General features: G+C 46.2%; 1 protein-coding gene across 1 annotated transcript in view; it reads right to left on the bottom strand.

Moving 5' to 3' along the window:
* Window positions 1-7,771: 7,771 nt before the first annotated feature.
* The window catches only part of ADGB (androglobin), a 738,031-nt gene continuing 726,412 nt past the window's right edge, over window positions 7,772-19,390 (bottom strand). Inside the window, exon 35 of the mRNA XM_030198035.1 lies at window positions 7,772-8,309. Within this exon, the coding sequence (XP_030053895.1) occupies window positions 8,124-8,309 (186 nt within the window). The 3' untranslated portion in view covers window positions 7,772-8,123. The remainder of the gene's footprint in view (window positions 8,310-19,390) is intronic.

Here is a 19,390-nt window from a genome sequence, read left to right as displayed (position 1 = left end):
TTTTTTTTTTAATCAATGATTTTCTCCACAGTCATGCACACTGGCAGTGCGCTCAGTTCCCCTGAGGAAGCCAAACTGATTTATTTATTTGTTACATTTTTACCCCAAATTGTCCCACATATTTGCAGGCTCAATGTGGTGAAAAAGGTCCCTGCTACAAGAAAAAGCTAAGTTATGTTTCTTTTGTTCTGTCATCAAAACAATTGTGGATGAAGTATTGTTTCAGACTGAAGCCCCAAGTTGCAGTGCCGTAGCGAGGGTGCCTTACACCCGGGGCGGGTCACCGCTACGCACCCTACTTTGCAGCGGGGGGCAGGCGGGAGGGCCGATCCGCCCCCAGTGCACGTCACTGGGAGCTGCGTCGGCTCTGCTGCTTCCCTGCTATTTCTGCCCCGGAACAGGAAGTAACCTGTTCCAGGGCAGAAAGAGCAGCGAACCAGCGAGCCGACACCCCCCCAGCGTGTGCACCCGGGGCGGACCGCCCCACCGCCCCCCCTTCCTACGCCACTGCCAAGTTGCATGAAGTTTTGAAGATTACATTGAAAATTTTGATAATTTTGCGATTAGGAACAGTGAGACATTATTAAAATATGTTGGAGGGTTTTTCTGGAGCAATGATCAATCCTGTGTACTGTGAGAAAGGAGGAGAGAGTGATTCATAAGGTCAAAAGCTGCAGAAAGGTCAACAGAAACAGCCAGAACAATTTTGTGTTGATCACTCAAAAGTACTGTCATAATTGTTTCTGTTTTGAAGTGTGTTCTAAACCCTGATTGACGGGGATGCAGTGCTAAAACTTTACCAGAAAAGGAGGTTAATTTGTCACTAGGAGGAGTGGCCTAGTGGTTAGGGTGGTGGACTTTGGTCCTGAGGAACTGAGTTCAATTCCCACTTCAGGCACAGGCAGCTCCTTGTGACTCTGGGCAAGTCACTTAACCCTCCATTGCTCCATGTAAGCCACATTGAGCCTGCCATGAGTGGGAAAGCACAGGGTATAAATGTAACAAAAAACAAAACAAAACTACTTTCTCAAGAACTTTAGACATGAATGTAAGACTTGAGACTGGATAGTAATTACTGGGGACTGAGTGGTCAAGATTAGGTTTGTTCAGGATAGGATGGATGATAGCCAGTTTCCAGACATCCAGGAACTGGCCTGAAGAAAGGCTGAGATTGATTTTTGATAAAAGAGTAGGAAGGAGGCCCAGTTCAGGGATTTTCAACCATGATGAAGGAATAGGATCACTTAAGCATAAGGTAGGTTTCAGGAAGGACAGAATTTTGCTCAAGGAGAAACGAGTTTGGCCCTGGAAAATGGACCAAACAGAAGTGCTTAACTGAGAAGGGAGGTAAAATTAGATACTAGGAGTAGAAGGCAAGGGCTGAAGTAAAGAAATAATTTTTTTAAAGAAAAATAATGCAAGGGTCTCTAAATCTAAATCATGTAGATCCGATGAACATACCTACATTTCTGAAAGGCAGATAGAAATCTGGATTTTTTTTCCAAAGCCTTTCAGCTTGGTGATACATACAGAGAGTAGGGGTAAACTAAGAATTTCTATGAATAGGTCTAACAGGACAAAACGTTTTAGGCACTATAATGTCAAGACCCTGCTCCAGGATCGAGTGCCAGTCTGCAATCTGCATTAAGTGATTTGGACAGGAAGTCAGGAGAAACTGAGAACAGGGATGAGCAGATTGCGTTAGTGTCCACCCGAGAAAGAGCTCTGGTCCAGTAACCATGATGATAATCACTAGATGGTGATGATGTTATTAAAGTGAGGTGGCCAGTGTAGGCGTAGTTTTATTGCAAATTTATTCAGGATGGTATATCCTAAATTTATTGAAATTGGTCAAGTTTTGACACAGTTATGCAGAAAGCAAGTCTTGAACAGTTGGTTTTTGAAAAACATTCTCTCTCTCTCTCTATTTCTGTATATATATATATATTCTATGTTTGTGCAGCGCTGCGTATGCCTTGTAGCGCTATAGAAATGATAAATAGTAGTAGTAGTAGTAATATATATATATACAGTGCACTCCATTTAAGTTCACGTCGGATAAGCGCATGCTCTATTTAACTGCATGCCGTACTTCGGTTCTGTTTTTGGTGCCATCAATTTCTATGGGGACAAACTTCGGTTTAGCGCACCACTGATAAGTGCGCTTATATGCATGGTTTAAGACCGCTCCTCTGCAGGAAAGACTTCGCATAAGCACATGCACGGAATATGGAAGCCGATAGGCACGTGACAAAGGGGTGATAAATTTGAAATCTAACTGGTTAACTGCCACAGGCAGAATAAGCAAAATAAAGTTGTTAGAGTGTACACTGGAGTCATCGTCATCATCGAGCAACTGTAAGACTTTAACAGTGGCTGAACGAATAGAAGTTCTTAAAAAATTAGCATCTATTGCTAAACAATATGGTGTCAATCCCAGTCAAATTTCACGTATCTTGAAGCAGAAAGATCAGCTTCTGGAAGACTGGCAAAACAATACCTTCCCCCTTCAATCCTCATGCTTCTCGAAAATGAAACTTGGCTACCCGGAAGTGAGGCTTAGGCTTCTTCTCAGGTAGCCACTTGACCTTGGAATCTCCCAGGTCTTTAACAATCTACTCCAAATTTGCACCAAAGAGTAGTTTCCTCTGAAAGGGCAACTTCACCAGATTTAGATGCCACATCAGCGGCCCAATGCCTCAACCATAGCCAGCGTTGAGCTGAAATGACCAAGGCCATAGCTGATGCTTAGAGAATGCCATAAAAAGCGTCTGACAAATAGGACAATTCCGCCTCTAGGGTAGGGAGAAAGTCTAGAGGCGAGTCCAACATGGAGAATTGTTGAATCCATGATAAAGCAGCCCTGGCTACAAAAGAAGAAGAAATTGCTGCCTGAGAATTTATTGCAGCTAGTTGAAAGGCAAGCTTCAAGGAAGCCTCAAGCTTGCAGTCATGCATATCCTTTAATGCTGTACCGCCTTCAAAAGGGATAGTGGTATGCTTAGTAACAGCCATAATAAGAGCATCCACCTTAGGTAGAGCCAACTGCTCTAAATCAGACAGCAGAAGGGGATATAATTTGGACATAGTGCGAGTCACACGGAGGATAGAATCAGGCATCTCCCACTGAGGTGCAATAAGCTCCTGCATAGCCTCATGAATATGGAAAGATACAGGTCTCTTAGTACCTGACATGATAGATAGAGCAAGACCAAAGGACTGAGAAGCAGGGGAAGAAATGTTTAAAACCGCCATAGATTTTGTGATCAACAGAGACAACTCTGCTCTTAAAAACAGCCTAGCTACAGTAGGATCATCACCCCTGTCTGCCTCTGAAATATCCAAGTCAGGGCCATCAGCTGAATACACAAATAAAACCTCCTCTGAGTCCCAAGGAGGGCCATTCTCCAAATCCTGTGAAATGGAAAGTTTTCTTTTCTTAGAAAGCTGCTCCTAAAAAGCAACATGAGGGGAAGAAGGAGAGGTAGTTTGAGTTGACTTTAATAAAAAGGCCTGATATAATAACAGAACAAATTCAGGTGAAAAAGGCAGGGCAGAGACTTCTACCCCCGCAAAAATACATCCTGGAACATGGTAGTGGGCGATGAACCCACCGACAAAATGGCCGCTGAAGCCTCAGACATAGAGAATAATAAATGTACTCAAAGAAAATAGCCAACCTTGTGACATCCAAGTCACTGAAGCTCCACAATCTTCCCACAGCACAAGCGCTCTCAAAAAGAACCGCAATGGCTGGGTTTTTTTTTAGAGACAGGAGAAAAAGAGAAAGGAAGACTGAGGCACAGGATATTCTCTACCCCAAACTCAACTGAACCTGCAAGCAGGACAGGCCACATGGAAGTCACCACAGAGCAAAGGAGCTGCTATCCCGCCTGCTGGAGATAGAGAACACTGGCTTGATTGCTAAGAGCAGAAGCTTCTGAGGCACAACTCATTAGAGTTCTCTGTCTCCACCTGCTGGTGGATGGTCACAACCCATTTGTCTGGACTGATCCTTGGGACATAATGGAAGATCCTCATATAAATCATGTTTACTAAGGTGTGCTATAGGTGCGTTAGCTTGGTTAACATGCCCATAGAAATGTATAGGCACGTTAGCGTTTAACGTGCCTTTTTAAAGGCATGTTAAAAATGCTAACGCACCTTAGTAAATATACCCCATAAAGTCATAACAGCCAAAGAGCAAAGCTGATACCTTTTTTACCATTTCTTCCTCAGGCAGGTCCAGCACTACATTTTGAGTATGAAATACAAAAGAAAAAAAATACTCATGTTTCTGCCTAAATGCCTTTCTGTTGCTTTCAGCATGTGAGAACTCCTCTCCAGCAGATGCCCCTGCTGCTTTACTGCTCAACAACCTGGAGTGTTGCTCCTAGTCATGATGTTGGAGTGCTTCCGTCCTATTTATATACCACACAATGCTGGATATTGCTGTTGAAAATCTCTGCAGACCACCTTGTTAATATCTGGATAGTGTTTGGGTGGTCTGGGAGCCAGGGCCGCCCCCGGGGCCCCGCCACTGCCCCCCCTGAGGTCATCGTCATCGTCACCGCCGCCCCCTCCACCCTCCGTCCACCACCAGGCCGGGTCCCCCTGAATTCAAATCATAGCACCTCACCTTGACTTTGCTCCGTGTGAAAGAAGCGCAGCAGCGGCAGTCTGCAGATTGTTTCCCTTTGGGCCTTCCCTCCCTGTGTCCCATCATCACGCAAGTTATGTCAGACGAGGGCGGGACACAGGGAGGGAAGGCCGAAGGGAGGTGATCTGCAGACTGCCGCTGTTGCGCTTATTTCACATGGAGCGAGGTTGAGGTGAGGCGCTATGATTTGAAATCAGGGGGGGCCCGGCCCCGGTGGTGGATGGAGGCGGGTGGAGGGGACTGCGGCGCCGGACCCCCCTTGGAGGCCCAGGGAATTTTGTCCCCCCTGCCTCCCGTCTTGGCAGCCCTGCTGGTAGCAGAACCTGGATGTAGCCAGGAGCTATCCAGAGACCAGCAATATTTAGTACTGGTATCTAGAAAACTATCCAGATAATTTAGGATAGCAAAAAATCTGATGCTTCTTTGAGTAATGGCACCAAATTATCTGGATAATCATAGCTCTGCCCATTGCACCTGGATACTCAGTGCTGATATCTGGATAGCGGCTGGTACTGAATATTTAGGAATAACTTCAAACACTATCCAGCTTATTTTCGAAAGGAGATGGGCACCCAAATTGGTATAATTGAAAGCCAATTTTGGGCGCTTTCAACTGCACTCCGTTGCACTTCAGGCAGGTGGACCCAGGCCCATCCCCCCCTACCTGTTACACTTGTGGTGGTAAATGGGAGCCCTCCAAACCCCCCCCCCCCCAAACCCACATGTATTTTTTTGTTACATTTGTCTTGATTGTAAGCTCCTTTGAGCAGGGACTGTCCTTCCTTGTTTAAAATTGTACAGCGCTGCATAACCCTAGTAGCACTTTAGAAATGTTAAGTAGTACTAGTAGTAGTAGTACCCCGCTCTTTCCCACTCATGGCAGGCTCAATGCGGCTTACATGGGGCAATGGAGGGTTAAGTGACTCGCCCAGAGTCACAAGGAGCTGCCTGTGCCTGAAGCGTGTAGGTGCCCCATTCACCCATAAGTGCTATGGTAATGGTGTAGAGTTGTGGGGAGTGGGTTTTGGGGGGGATTTGGGGGGCTCAGCACCCAAGGTAAGGGAGCTATGCACCTGGGAGTTATTTTAATATTTTTTTAAATTTGTATAAGTGCCCCCTAGGGTGCCCGGTTGGTGTCCTGGCATGTCAGGGGGACCAGTGCACTACGAATCCTGGCCACTCCCACGACCAAATGCCTTGGAGTTGTTCGTTTTTGAGATGGCCGGCTTCGGTTTCCATTATCGCTGAAAAACAAAACCGCCCATCTCAAACCCGGCCATCTCTGACATTTGGCTGGCCCCAACCGTATTATCAAAACAAAAATTGGGGCCACCCCTTCGCTGGGACGTCCTCGGAGACGGCCGCCCTTATAGATGGGCGGCCGCATTCGAAAATGCCCCTCCACGGCTGTCATGTAAATGAAATACTGTCTGTGGTGTTTGAATATTAACCCAAATAGTTTTCACTTTTTATTAACTTACGACTCTTTTACTAAAGCTTAGCATGCACTAATGGAATTAGCATGTGCTATATGCTAAAAAGACTATAGGTAATTCTGTTAGCACATGAAAGGCTTTAGTAAAAGGGCACCTTAGTGAGAGCTATATGGCAGTGCTATTTTTGCATTATGAGAGCTGCTTGTTTCTTGCCTAAGAAGGAACCAAATAGTTTTAAAGCAACTAAAGGCACAGCAATTGTGTGGGAGTATGGTCTTTGAGGTGGTTCTAAACAAATTAAAAACACTACCACATAGGTGATAGCCAATGAGGTTCTTTCTAGATCAGAGTCTATAGGAGGGACAAGAACATTTTTCATGTACGTTGGTCAAGTTTATTATTATGGTTATGTTAGAAGCTCTATTCTTGTTTTGGACATCTGAAAACTGGCATTTGGATGTCCAAATTCCAATTTTACAAAGGCAGTATGCCCATATGGCAAGGGGAATTTAGGCAGGACTAGGTAGAGCCAAAATATGGTTGCCCAACTCCAATCACAGAAGGGAAAGGGATGTCCAAGTCTAAAATGATGGACGCCCATATTTAGACCTGGTACTTGTCATATGCAGGTTACAGAAAGGTGCTCTTTCTCTGACTGTGCAGTTCTCCACAGAATGGACATAAAGGAAGTCACTGTAGGTATTTTTCTGTCCCTGGCATACTCCCAATTAAAACAAAAGAAAAAGAAAAAGAAACAAACATTACAAAAAGATACAGTGGAACTTGAACTGGCAATCTCAGGCGCTCAGCTGGCTGCTTTAACCATTAGGCTACTCCTCCACATGGATGTCTGTGTTACCATTTTATAATATGGATGATCCCCTGCTGTCACAAAGTCATTCATGTTCCTTGTTTTCCCCATTCATAATTTGGATGTTTCAGTTTGTAAAATAGATGTTCAGGTTGGACATTTCCAGTACATGGACCCAGTGCTGTAGCGAGGGCGGCTGACACCCGGGGCGCACTCCCCCCCCCCCTCGGCAAGCACCCTCCTCCCTCCGGAGCGCACCCCCCTGGAGCGCATTCGTACTTGCATAGGGAAGCGAGGGGCAGGAGGGCCGATCCGCCCTGACTGCACGTCGCTGGGAGCTGCGTCGGCTCCGCTGTTTCCCTGCTCTCTCTGCCCCGGAACAGGTCCTGTTCCGGGGCAGAGGGAGCAGGGAACCAACGGAGCCGACACCCCCCCAGTGGCGTGCACCTGGGGTGGACCGCCCCACCGCCCCCCCCTTCCCACGCCACTGCATGGACCTTCATCTCGTGTGTATTTTAGAACAGGCTGTATCTGGACATCCATTTGTGATGTACTGACTAGGACATCTACATTCTGAGCTGGATGTCCTTTCTAAAATACCCTTCTATATGCTGTAAGTTTGTTTGGAATTCACTACTGCAGTCGTGGCAGTCATTTCTGCAGTGGTATAGATAATAATAATAAAAAAAACCCTAAGGGCACAACAGGGGCCAGGAAATTTCCCCCCGATATTCTTGCTCATTTATGTTGATCTCTTCTGTGATTACGTGAGAACAGAATAACATTTTGTGAAAAGTTTTATTTCAAAAAAATAGGTTAAATGGAAGACCAAAGCTAATATTTTTCATACAAATTAAACAGCAGATTATTTTAAAGAACAAATATTACACTGGAAAGTAATAGGAGAGAATAGAAGAAGAAGATATCAATGTGCAGTACTGTTAAGATGGGTTATTTTACCAGAAGTTGTGCTATTTTAGCAGAAGGTCCCATTTTATGCAATGAGACCCTATGCTAAAATTGCATGATTTGTGATAAAATAAATCGTCTTAATGGTAGCTCACGTCGATAACTTTCCCCTAAATGGATCCATTGGCTATAGTAGCTAGAATATTTAAGTCGAGAATCTGTAAACTATTACAGATAGTTTTAATCAATAATCAATATCAAAGGTATTCTTTTGAAATATACAGAAACAAGTAGTTGGTATCTCCAATTATTTCTTCTTTTTGCCACTCCTCTTTCTTTTTGTTGATGAGCTTGGCTTCTTCACCTGCTCTGATGGAGAAGGTGACTGTTGCACTGCTGCAGACTCTTGTTTTTTCAGCTCAGCTTCTATTAACTTTCTTCGGAAGGCTTCCCGAGCACTAAAAATACTATTCCGTGCTGTATCTAGAGATATCTGTAAAAGAAGAAAGCGAATGGTATACATTTTACAGGTTGGTTTCTTAAAATATGCAACCATCTGGAGAATATAGCAAACGAGAACATGCTGAAATATTTAGGTAGAAATCCAAAATTATAGAGATGGTATCCTTTCTTTGTAAGATCAGCAATAGTGCTTCATTCATTTTACTGAACTTGTATGTTTTTCAATGTATAAACAATAAAGTTTAAAACAGAAATTTCCTATATTTACTTAATAAACCTGGTTTCTATATTAAGAGTTTAAAAAATGCACTTTGCTATTATATCCACAGCTTTTGATTAATCAGAGTGCTATGTTCTCTGTTTTCTCAAATTACAAAGAGACTGAAAGCAAATATTTGGGGGTCACATTAGATACATTCATTGCTGATGAAATCTTATCTTAAGGGTGCTATTTAGAGAGTCATTTTTAAGCTCATGTCTCTCCAACATTTATGTGATTTGTTAAGAGGGCCTTTTACTAAAGCTTAGTGTGTGCTAACAGAATTAGAATGTGCTACATTCTAAGAAGCACGTAGGTAAATAACGGGCTTCTTAGCAATTAGTACACACTAATTTCCATTAGCTTGTGCTAAGCTTTAGTAACAGGGCTCCTAAGTCACTTGAATTTTTATACTGTTGTTCAGTGCTCTATTTTTCCTTTTTGGATTATTGTAATACCATGTTTATTGATTTTCCTTTGAATTCTCTTCATTCATTACGAGTCACTCAAAATTCAACTGTTTGGTTGATCTGTAAAGTTTCCCCGATTCAAACGTATGACACCTATTCTAATCCCATTAAATATGGAGGATTTGGTTCAAGATTTTGGTGTTGATTTTTAAGACTACATACTACATTGGCGATTGTCTGCCTTGCATTGCTACTTCTTTGAAAATCTATCAGCCTACAATATTTTTAAGATCAGCTGGTAAGGGCCTTAATGAACTGCCATCTTTTCATAACGTTCGTTTAGATGAATACTCCTCTACCTTGTTTATAATAACTGGACTAAGTCTATGGGATGCTCTGCCCTAAACTCTGCCAACTTAATTTTGATTTGGTAGATCAAAAAACCATAAAAGTGAGCGGGAGTTGCTCTATGATAATTTTAGCTTACAAGTAAAGGGTAAAGGGTCATGGATTTGATATACCATTTTTCTATAGGTACAACCAAAGTGGTTTACATATATTATATGCACGTAATTTCTCTGTCCCTAGTGGGCTCACAATTTAAGTATTGTAACTGGGGCAGTGAAGGATCAGTGACGTTCCTAGGATGGCCGACACCCAGGGCAGATCGCCGATGCGCCCCCCCGGGTGCAGCGCCCCCCCCCCCCCGGCGAAAGGCCACCTCCCCCCCGTGAAAGGACACACCTCCCCCCCTGGCGAAAGGACACCCCCCCCGGGGCAGAAGGAGCATGGAACAAGCGGAGCAGACAGGTGCGCGGCACCCCCCCCAGTGGCATGCACCCGGGGCAACATCCCAAACCCCCTTTAAGTATTGAAGCCACAGTTATGATTGAAATAGATGATTGTATATCTACCTATTCAAGTATCAGTAAAGAGCACTGCATTACATGCCAGTTGTGCTGAGTGGGATTGCTAAATTCTTTCATTTCAGGGCACAGACCGTATAAGTCTGCCCAGCACTGTCCCTGCCTCCCAACCACCAGCCCTGCCTCCCACCACCGGCTCTGGCACAGACCGTATAAGTCTGCCCAGCACTATCCCCGCCTCCCAACCACCGGCTCTGGCACAGACCCTATAAGTCTGCCCAGCACCATCCCCGCCTCTGCCTCTGCCACCCAATCTCGGCTAAGCTCCTTAGGATCCATTTCCTCTGAACAGGATTCCTTTATGTTTATCCCACAATCAATGGTGATAAGCCACCAAGATTACTGCAATGCAATCTATGCCGGATGCAAAGAACAAATCATTAAGAAACTCCAAACTGCCCAAAACACAGCAGCCAGACTCATATTCGGAAAAATGAAATACGAAAGCGCTAAACCCTTAAGAGAAAAATTACACTGCCTCCCACTTAAAGAACGTATTGCGTTCAAAATCTGCACTCTAGTTCATAAAATCATTCATGGCGAGGGCCTGGTCTACATGTCAAACCTCAAAGACCTACCACCCAGGAACACAAGAAGGTCAGTATGCACATTCCTGAATCTCCACTACCCCAGCTGCAAAGGACTAAAATATAAATTAACATATGCATCCAGCTTCTCCTACATAAGCACGCAACTATGGAATGCACTACCAAACGCCATAAACTTCCGAAAATCACTAAAAACCAACCTGTTCAATAAGGTATACCACAATGATCCATCCTAAATACCAAACAATGAAACCTATACAAGAACTGGACCAATCAACTGCTTCATTCACTTTGTCACTAATGAACTTTAATGCAATACTTATTCCGAAAATGAATTCTCTATACATGACTGCTTAATCTACTCTGTCACTATGAACTTTAATGCAATACCACTTTGTATTACTCATTCCGGAAATAGCGATCGCCATCACGGAATAATGTAAGCCACATTGAGCCTGCAAATAGGTGGGAAAATGTGGGATACAAATACAACAAATATATAAATAAATAAATAAATTATATATCTCTACTATAATAAAAAGCACTTCCAACGTTCTGAAGCTGACTCCGTGGCTTCAGTGAAGGCTTCGTAAGGTTCGTAACGGTGTCACATCTCTCACTGCCCTGCCCTCGCGTCAAAACGTGATGACGTTGAGGGCGGGTAATCAGAAGGCAGGACTGAGGGAACGAACTCACCTCCGGAACAAACTCACCTCCAACGTTCTGAAGCAGACTCCGTGGACAGCCAGGGCTTTCAATAACGCCGCTGATTCGACGGAGCTAATCTGGGGACTCAGTACAATCGCTGGGTGGCTGGAGGGGGGGCAGGGGACACAGGAGAATCGCTGGGTGGCTGGAAGGGGGGCAGGGAAGAGAGGAGAATCGCTAGGTGGCTGGAGGGGGCAGGGGAGAGAAGACACACACACACTCTCTCTCTCACAGACACACTCGCACTCACACTCTCTCTGTCACACACTCGCACGGTGCTGCCAACCATGCAGGGGGGGGATGCAGGGGGTCCTCAGACCTGAGACCAGAGGGGAGGGGATCCTGAGACCAGAGGGGAGAGGATCCTGAGACCAGAGAGGGGGAGGGAGTCCTGTATTTTATATGTGTATGTGTGTGTATATACTAGCAAATAAGGCCCGTTTCGGACACAAATGAAATGGACGCAAGCAAGGTTTTTGTCGGAGTGTATATGTTTGAGAGAGTGTGTGTGAGAGTGACTGTGTGTGTGAGAGAGTGAATGCGCGAGTGTGTGTGTGTGACAGAGAGAGAGTGAGACCCTCCCTCCAGCCACCCAGCGATTCTCCTTTGTCCTCTGCCCCCCCTCCAGGCACCCAGTGATTCTCCATTTTACCTTGCCCCCCCTCCAGCCACCCAGCGATTCTCCTCTGTCCCCTGCCCCCCTCCAGGCACCCAGCGATTCTCCTCTCTCCCCTAACCCCCTCCAGCCACGCAGTGATTGTCCTATCTCCCTTGCCCCCCCAACCACCCAGCAATTCTCCATTTTCCCTTGCCCCACCTCCAGCCACTCACCGATCCTCTTCTCTCCCCTGCCCCCCCTCCAGCCACCCAGCGAATCTCCTGTCTCCTTCGTGTGTGTAAGTGAGAGAAGGTGGGTGCACTGGGAGGTTGGGGGCGAGTGTTGAGTTTTTGTGATATTTTGTGTATGTCTCACAATGAAAGGGGGAGGTGGGGCGGGGTGGTGAACTCTGAGAGGGTTTTGGTTTAAGAGGGGGAAGGGGGGTTTGGGGGATGTCCCATGCTGGGAAAGTGGGAGGAAGTAGTGGGTGGCTTTGTGTGTGGATATTGTTGCAGGGGTGTATATATATATATTTATATATATACAAACAGAGAGAGAGAGAGAGAGAGAGAGTGTGTGTGTGTGTGTAAGTGAGAGAGGGGGGGACTGGGTGTTTGGGGGCGAATGTCTGTGTGTTTGTGATATTGTGTGTGTGTCTCACAGTGGCCGGGGGGTCAGTGTTTGTTGAGGTGTGGAGTGGGTTTTGCCTGTGTTGTTGCTGGCTCATATTAGTGTGTTTCTGTTTTTATTTTTAATTGTTTTGGGTTTTGAGGGGGGGTGGTTGGGGGATGTCCTGTGCTGTCAAAGTTGGAGGAAGTTGTGGGTGGCTTTGAGGGTGGTGGAGAACTGTGATGTTGTGGCTCGGGGCTTGAAGGGGGGTCAGCGTGTGTGTGTGGGGGGGGGGGCTGGAGGGAATTCATCCTCACTTACATTGTCGGTGTTACTGCGGCCGGCTGCAGCGGACCAAAGCTTGCAGACTCGGCCCTTTTCTCTCTCATGCCCTGTTTCTGCAAGGGCGGGACCAGAGCTGACAGAGAGTGAGAAGGGCCAAGCCTGCAATCTTTGTTCAGCTGTTTCCGGCTGCCGTAACACCTCCGATGTAGGTGAAGATGTCTTTTCAAATTCGGAGGGAGGGTGCCTGGTACTGGACGGGAGGGAGGGAGTAACGGAGGGATGACGACCCTGGAACTCGCGGGGAGAGGGTGGGGTCCTCTACGTCCAGAGGCAAGTCGTCACGGGATGGGGGAGAGTATAGGGGGGTTGAACGGCGACTCGGGAGGGAGTCGGTCGGGGAAGAGGGGGAGGGTGGGGGTCCGAAGTCTTAGAGGAGAGGGAGGTCGCCGGGAGTATGCATTGGGGAGGAGGGTGGGTAAGGGGGCTGCGTGCGGGGACAGGGTGCAGTGATGACTCGGGAGAGAGCACCGTGGAGGCGGGATGGGGGGGGGGTGTTGTCACCATGTGTCGCTGAGGTTTTCCCAGCGTTACCGGCAGTGTTGACGCCGGCTGTTTGTCGTTGACATTCGGGCACGCGGGTTGGGCGTTGGTGTGTCTCGTGCTGCTTCCAGTGGTTGGTGCTGAGCTTGATTTCGTTGCTGATTTCTGTAGTTTGGTGTTGTACAGAATGTATATTATGACGTTGTCTGCATATATGGAAGGGTTAAGGCCTTGGTTGGATAAGGTCTTGGCCAGAACTTGGAGCAATCCACGGTACTTACCCAGGCTGACTACTGTAACAGCATTTTCATAGGCTGCAAAGCCCACATCCTGAAAAAACTTCAGACTACCCAAAACACAGCAGCGAGACTCATCTTTGGCAAATCACGCTTTGAAAGTGCAACTCCTCTCCGTGCAAAACTACACTGGCTCCCCATCAAAGAACGTATCAACTTTAAAGTCCACACATTATGTTTAAATCTGTTTATTAAAGAGATAATAATACAATTTACAGGGCTATATTCAAAAATACAACTGAAGAACGTTAACCATATAACATACAATCGACAGCCTCTAGCAGTTTAGACAGTTTTCCTTTTTATTTTTGAATCCCCCCTTCCCCCCCATCCTCCCCCCTCCCCCCCTTCCGTCCCCAAAGATCAATTATGGATATGGAGTCAGATAGTTCCTATTCAGCCCTGCAACTTATGAGGCTATACAACATTAAGTTCATAGCTAAGCTACAAAACATGTCTGTGTTTTTAGGTCAAGCAATTCCGGTTATCCACCGGGGTTCACCCCGTATTGTAACTCATAATAACATAGGTCTCGAGGATACATAGGCCAGTACATCATTGACTCTTGCATTATCTCTTTCATCTTATCACAAAACCGTGTCCCCTCCCTTTTCTCTGTCACCGCACCAGGGCAAACCCAACCATTCAAACTTTAAGAATTCAAAATTCTACTTCTAGCCACCTCCGTTAATGAGTCCCAGAAGGGGGCCCATGTCAGGCAAAATAACTCCCCTCTGGGTGAGGCCAGGTCGCCCACTGCGCTACGTTCTAAAGAGCATAAAAAAATCTTTCTCGCTCGCCATTGAGCCAAAGTTGGTGAGTCTGGCGTAATCCATAAGTGTAAGATGACCTTCTTACCCAGTAAAACCGTTTTTTTAAGGAACGGGCGCAACCCTTTAGGTGTTCTTTGGGCCAAGTGGAATTTATGGAACAGTAGTTGTGGCTTTTTCCGCCAAGTGATCTTCCACATTTCCGACACATGGCAACACACCTGTGTCCAAAATCGGGCTATTCTGGGGCAAGTCCAGAACATGTGGCCAAGCCTCGCTGGGGAGTGACCACACTTCCGACATCTGTCTTCCTGGCCCATATGAGCTCTCCATGCTCTATGTGGGGAAAAAAACATTCGAGACAGGAATTTACTCGCCGTTTCTTGCAGCGCCACACTCTCCGAAATTCTGGAAATATCCAGAAAGCATGCCTTCAAATATTCAGATTGAACATTCACTGATAGTTCTTTATTCCATTGTGCAGCCAATTGCTCATAATCATTCTCACCTAGTTGTTCCCGTATTTCCGAGTGGTAGTATTTTAAGGGGACAGACCCCTGAGCATCCAAAGCTAAAAGAGACATCAGTCGACTCCATATTTGGGGACTCAAATGTGTGGGTGGAAGGGATCGTAAATAATGTCGTAATTGAAAGGAGGCAAAAAAGTCTCTACTAAGTGTGCCAAACTCTCTATCTAAATCCTCCATAGTTTTTAAATCGCCCTCTTCTGAGTATAACTGGTGAATGTATCTGATACCACGTGTTTCCCAGTCTGAAAAAAGCTTGGCTGTGTTCCCCGGGGGAAAGTGACTGTTGCCTCGTATCGGTAGTAGCGGAGTGCAAGTCGCAAGGAAGCCGAATTTGCGGCCCAGCCAGCGCCAAGTCTGTCTTAGTGGAGACACCACTGATGTGAAATATCGGGGCGTATTTACTGCCCCTGGTGCAGCATGCAGCCATGAACTAAAATGACGGGGGAAAAACACTTTGGTCTCCATATTAGTACACGAAAAGTAACTCGTGTTACGAAACCAATCTGAAAGGTGTCGCATATTACTGGCCACAGAGAAGAGCTTTAGGTTTAGGAGTCCCAACCCCCCTTTAACTCTGGAGAGATATAATTTAGAGACTGGTAATCTTGGTTTTTTCCCCTTCCATAGATATTTGGTGACCACCCTCGTCAACATCAGGTCTTCTTTGTGCTTAAGAAACAAAGGTAACACCTGCAAAACATAAACCCATTTTGGGACCAGAATCATGTTGTAAAGGGCTATCCGCCCCATCAGAGAGAGGGGCAGAGTTGTCCAAGTCTGCAGCGTCTGTCTAGTTTTCAGTTTAAGAGGTTCTATGTTCAGGTTATATAAAGAATTCAGGTCGGCTGTCAGCCATATGCCAAGGTACTTCAGTTTACCCTCTGCCCATGACAACGGAAATTCCCCCTCCCAAGCCGTATGTATCCGGGTCTGGACTGGTAGTGCCATGGATTTACTCCTATTCAGAGAAAGGCCCGAGTAGGAGCCAAACTCTTCAAGAATGCCAAATAAGTGGGATATGGAGGATTGGGGCCTTGTCAAAGTTACCAGCATATCATCTGCAAAAGCTAAAGTTTTGAGTTCCTGTGAGTATAGTCTAATCCCCTTTATATCTGGATCCCTTTGAATAGTGCACAACAAGGGCTCAAGGTATAACAAAAATAAGATTGGTGAAAGCGGGCAACCCTGCCTCGTGCCACATGATATAGGAAAAGAGTTTGATCTCAAACCATTGACCACTATGGAAGCTTTTGGATTAGTGTATAGCGTTGTTATAGCATTGAGTGTCCACCCTCGGAGGCCAATATAATCAAGAACGGGAAAAAGGTAATCCCATCGGACCTTATCAAAAGCCTTTTCCGCATCTAGGCTAACCAGCAGCAATGGCTCATTCTTGGTAAGGCTCTGTGCGATAGCTAAACATGCCTTCCTAACATTGTGGCAAGGGTGTCTACCCCGCACAAACCCCACCTGACCCTCTCCCACTAAACCTGGTATTAAAGGGGACAGACGTTCAGAGAGGACCTTCGCTAGAATCTTTAGATCCACATTTATGAGTGATATAGGTCTGTATGAACCCGGATTTTCTGGTGGCTTACCTTCTTTTGGTATTAGGGTTATCAAGGCTTCATTAGATTCTCGCCTAAATCCTCCACATTCAATGGATTCATCAAAAAAATCCAGAAGTGGGCCACACATTTGTGGGAGTAGTAACTGGTAATATTCAGCCCCAAATCCATCTGGGCCCGGGGCCGATCCTCGTTTTAGTGATTTCACTACTTTTTGTAACTCCTTGGCTCGTATAGGCATATATAACTGCTCTAATACCTCGGGGTTCAGGCGTGGCATTCCAGAGTCTGCCAAGTAATCTTCTATGGGTGGGCCTAAAAGTGGTTCTGGGGCTGTGTATAGGTTTGCATAATATTGTTCCAATAACCGCACTACCTCCTCTGAGTTATTCACTTGTTTACCCTCTGCATCTCGGAGTGTTGGTATAAACCTATTTCCTCCCCAGGTCTTGTTAAGGCGGGCCAACAGTTTCCCAGATTTATTGCCATGCTTGTGAAAGGAGAAAGATCTATGAAAGAATTGTTTCTTTGTTTTCTCGTGGATCATTGTGTTAAGGGCTGCCAAAGAGGCTAGCATAACCTCCTTGGTCTCTTTCGAGGGGTGCGCTATGTGTGCCCGTTTCGCTGCTTGATATGCGGTTTCTAGGTGTTTCACTCCCTTTGCCAATCTTTTCGAACGAGCACACATATAGGCAATTATATCCCCGCGGATCACCGCTTTGGAAGTCTCCCAGAACAACCTGGCTTCCCTCACATGACCCCCATTTGTGTCGAAGAAGTGAGACCATCGCTGCTTCAGGTAATCCTGAAAGCCCGTATCATCTGCCAGGTATCTGGGGAACCTCCAAACATGATGGCGCAACCTAGTTGCTCCCACCTCCAGTTCAATCCAAATCATTGCATGATCTGAGACCTCCATCACTCCTATCTCTGCACGTGGCACTTGGGAGAACAGAGCTGAGGATATCAATATGTAGTCTATTCTCGACCATGAGCTATGTGCTCTTGATAAATGTGTGTAATCTTTAGATGTAGGGTGCGTTAACCTCCATGGGTCTATGAGATCCAAGGCGGTACTCAAATATCCCAACCCTTTACCTGTCCCAAACGCTGAGCTTACCTGCGGTCCCGAGCGATCTTGTAACCCATCCATGACTTGATTAAAGTCCCCTGCCACTATCCATGGAGTGTGCCCGTATTGGATTCCTAGCCGAACTAGGTGTTGGAAAAAAGAATGATCATATACATTAGGACAATAGACATTAAGCAGAAAAACTTCCTGCCCCATTATGTTTAATTGTAGGAGTATATATCTGCCATCCCTATCTTTGCAAATTAACTTTGATGTGCATTGCATGTGTTTGTGTATTAGAATTGCTACTCCTCCTCTTTTGCTTCCAGAGGAAGCAAAATGACATTCTCCCACCCAGCGCTGTTTAAGTTTTTGGTGCTCTGCGTCCGTTAATTTGGTTTCTTGAAGGCATGCTATTCCAGCCTGGTGGCGCTGCAACGCTGTCAAAATTTTTGTGCGTTTTATTGGGGAGGAGATACCAGATACGTTCCATGATATCAATCGGGGGGTTGATGGTTTAGCCATCACCTAAGTCGACCCGGTTACATAAATTAGATACTTTTTGCACTCTTAAGGCTCCCGGGTGCCCAGCCCTCACCCAGCAGTCCTGTATTTGTAACAGAGGTGGCATGTAGTCATTTCTCAATAATCTCACATTCTTACCTGCCCCGGCACGGCAACAGCGTTCACCTAATTTTTTCACTCTCCCAGAGCCCCGCTGCAGGGACGGCACCAACTCCATCCAACTGAACTCCACAATCCAATCTAGATAGTATCTAATTTTGTGTCTTTCCCCTATTCCCTCCCCCTCCCACAGTACAAGTCCTGTCCCAGCCCTTCCCTTCTCTCCCATTTCTCCCCTTCCCCCCCCCTCTTGCCCTACCCTCTTCCCTACACTATTCCCCATTTAATCGCACCTGGGCCTACTTCACCAGACGCAACCTAAAATAAGCCGCGTCCAGTGTGGGGTCAATGGGTGCCAGTAAAGCCTCGTTCTTAGTCAAACCTAATTAACTTTAACAAATTTCCGAACTTCCCTCCACCCTCTCCAAGCACTCGGTCAACCTGGCAACATATCCCTTGTATAACTCAGTGTATCCGCGAGCCAAGTGACTCCGGTTTACACCTATTAGTGTTCCAGTCGTGGCTTTGTCTCTCCATCATCTGGGCGTCTCCAGTCCCATACCTTGTGCCAATTCTCCCAAAAAAAGCTTGGCCGTTTAAACCAATGTTCCAACTGCTCAACAAAGTTCCAACAGACAACTTATCATTCTCGAGTGGCGTGATCCAACAGGTGTTTGTGAGCACCTCTAGCATATCATCTCGATCCCGCAGCAAAGATGTTTTAATCAGTCCGCTGGCCTTGTAGCTTGTTTATTCAGCCATTCTGCGGCTACCTCCGGTTTAGTGAAGGCTTTCCAAACACCATTTTCCATTATTTTTAAAGTAGCTGGGTATTGTAACATAAATCTGTACTTCTTATCCACCAGCCGTGTGCAGACTGCCGAGAACGCCCGTCGTTGGGCTGCCAGAGCTGCCGAGTAATCCTGGAAAACGCGGATGAGGGCGCCATCATATTTAGTGGTATCTCTGCACCCTTTGTATGTCCGTAAAACGGCAGCCTTTTGTGAGTAGTCGTGAAATTTTGCTATGACCACCCTAGGGCGCTGCTCCCTCACTGGTCTAGGCCCCACTCGGTGGGCCCGCTAAAGTCGGATCGGCCTCCCCTCTCCCGCTTCAGGAAATGTCGCCTGCAACCAGGTTTCAAGTGTGGTTTTTAAATTGGCATCTGACAAGGATTCTGCGAAGCCCACAAAGCGGAGGTTGTCTCGCCTAGAGCGATTCTCCAAGTCCTCTATTCTCTCTGAGTAGTCATGTACCAGGCGGGACAAGCGCTCCAGCTCACCAGAGTGTTCTTGGTGCCCCTCCTCCACCTCCGCCACTCGGGCCTCTAACTCACCCGTGCGTCGCGAGAGTTCTGAGGTCACCGCCG

Source organism: Microcaecilia unicolor, chromosome 3 (assembly GCF_901765095.1).
Source record: "Microcaecilia unicolor chromosome 3, aMicUni1.1, whole genome shotgun sequence".
In the NCBI taxonomy this organism is placed as follows: Eukaryota; Metazoa; Chordata; class Amphibia; order Gymnophiona; family Siphonopidae; genus Microcaecilia; species Microcaecilia unicolor.
The sequence above is the reverse complement of the archived record's forward strand: the minus strand, read 5'-3'. Positions and strand labels throughout refer to the sequence as shown.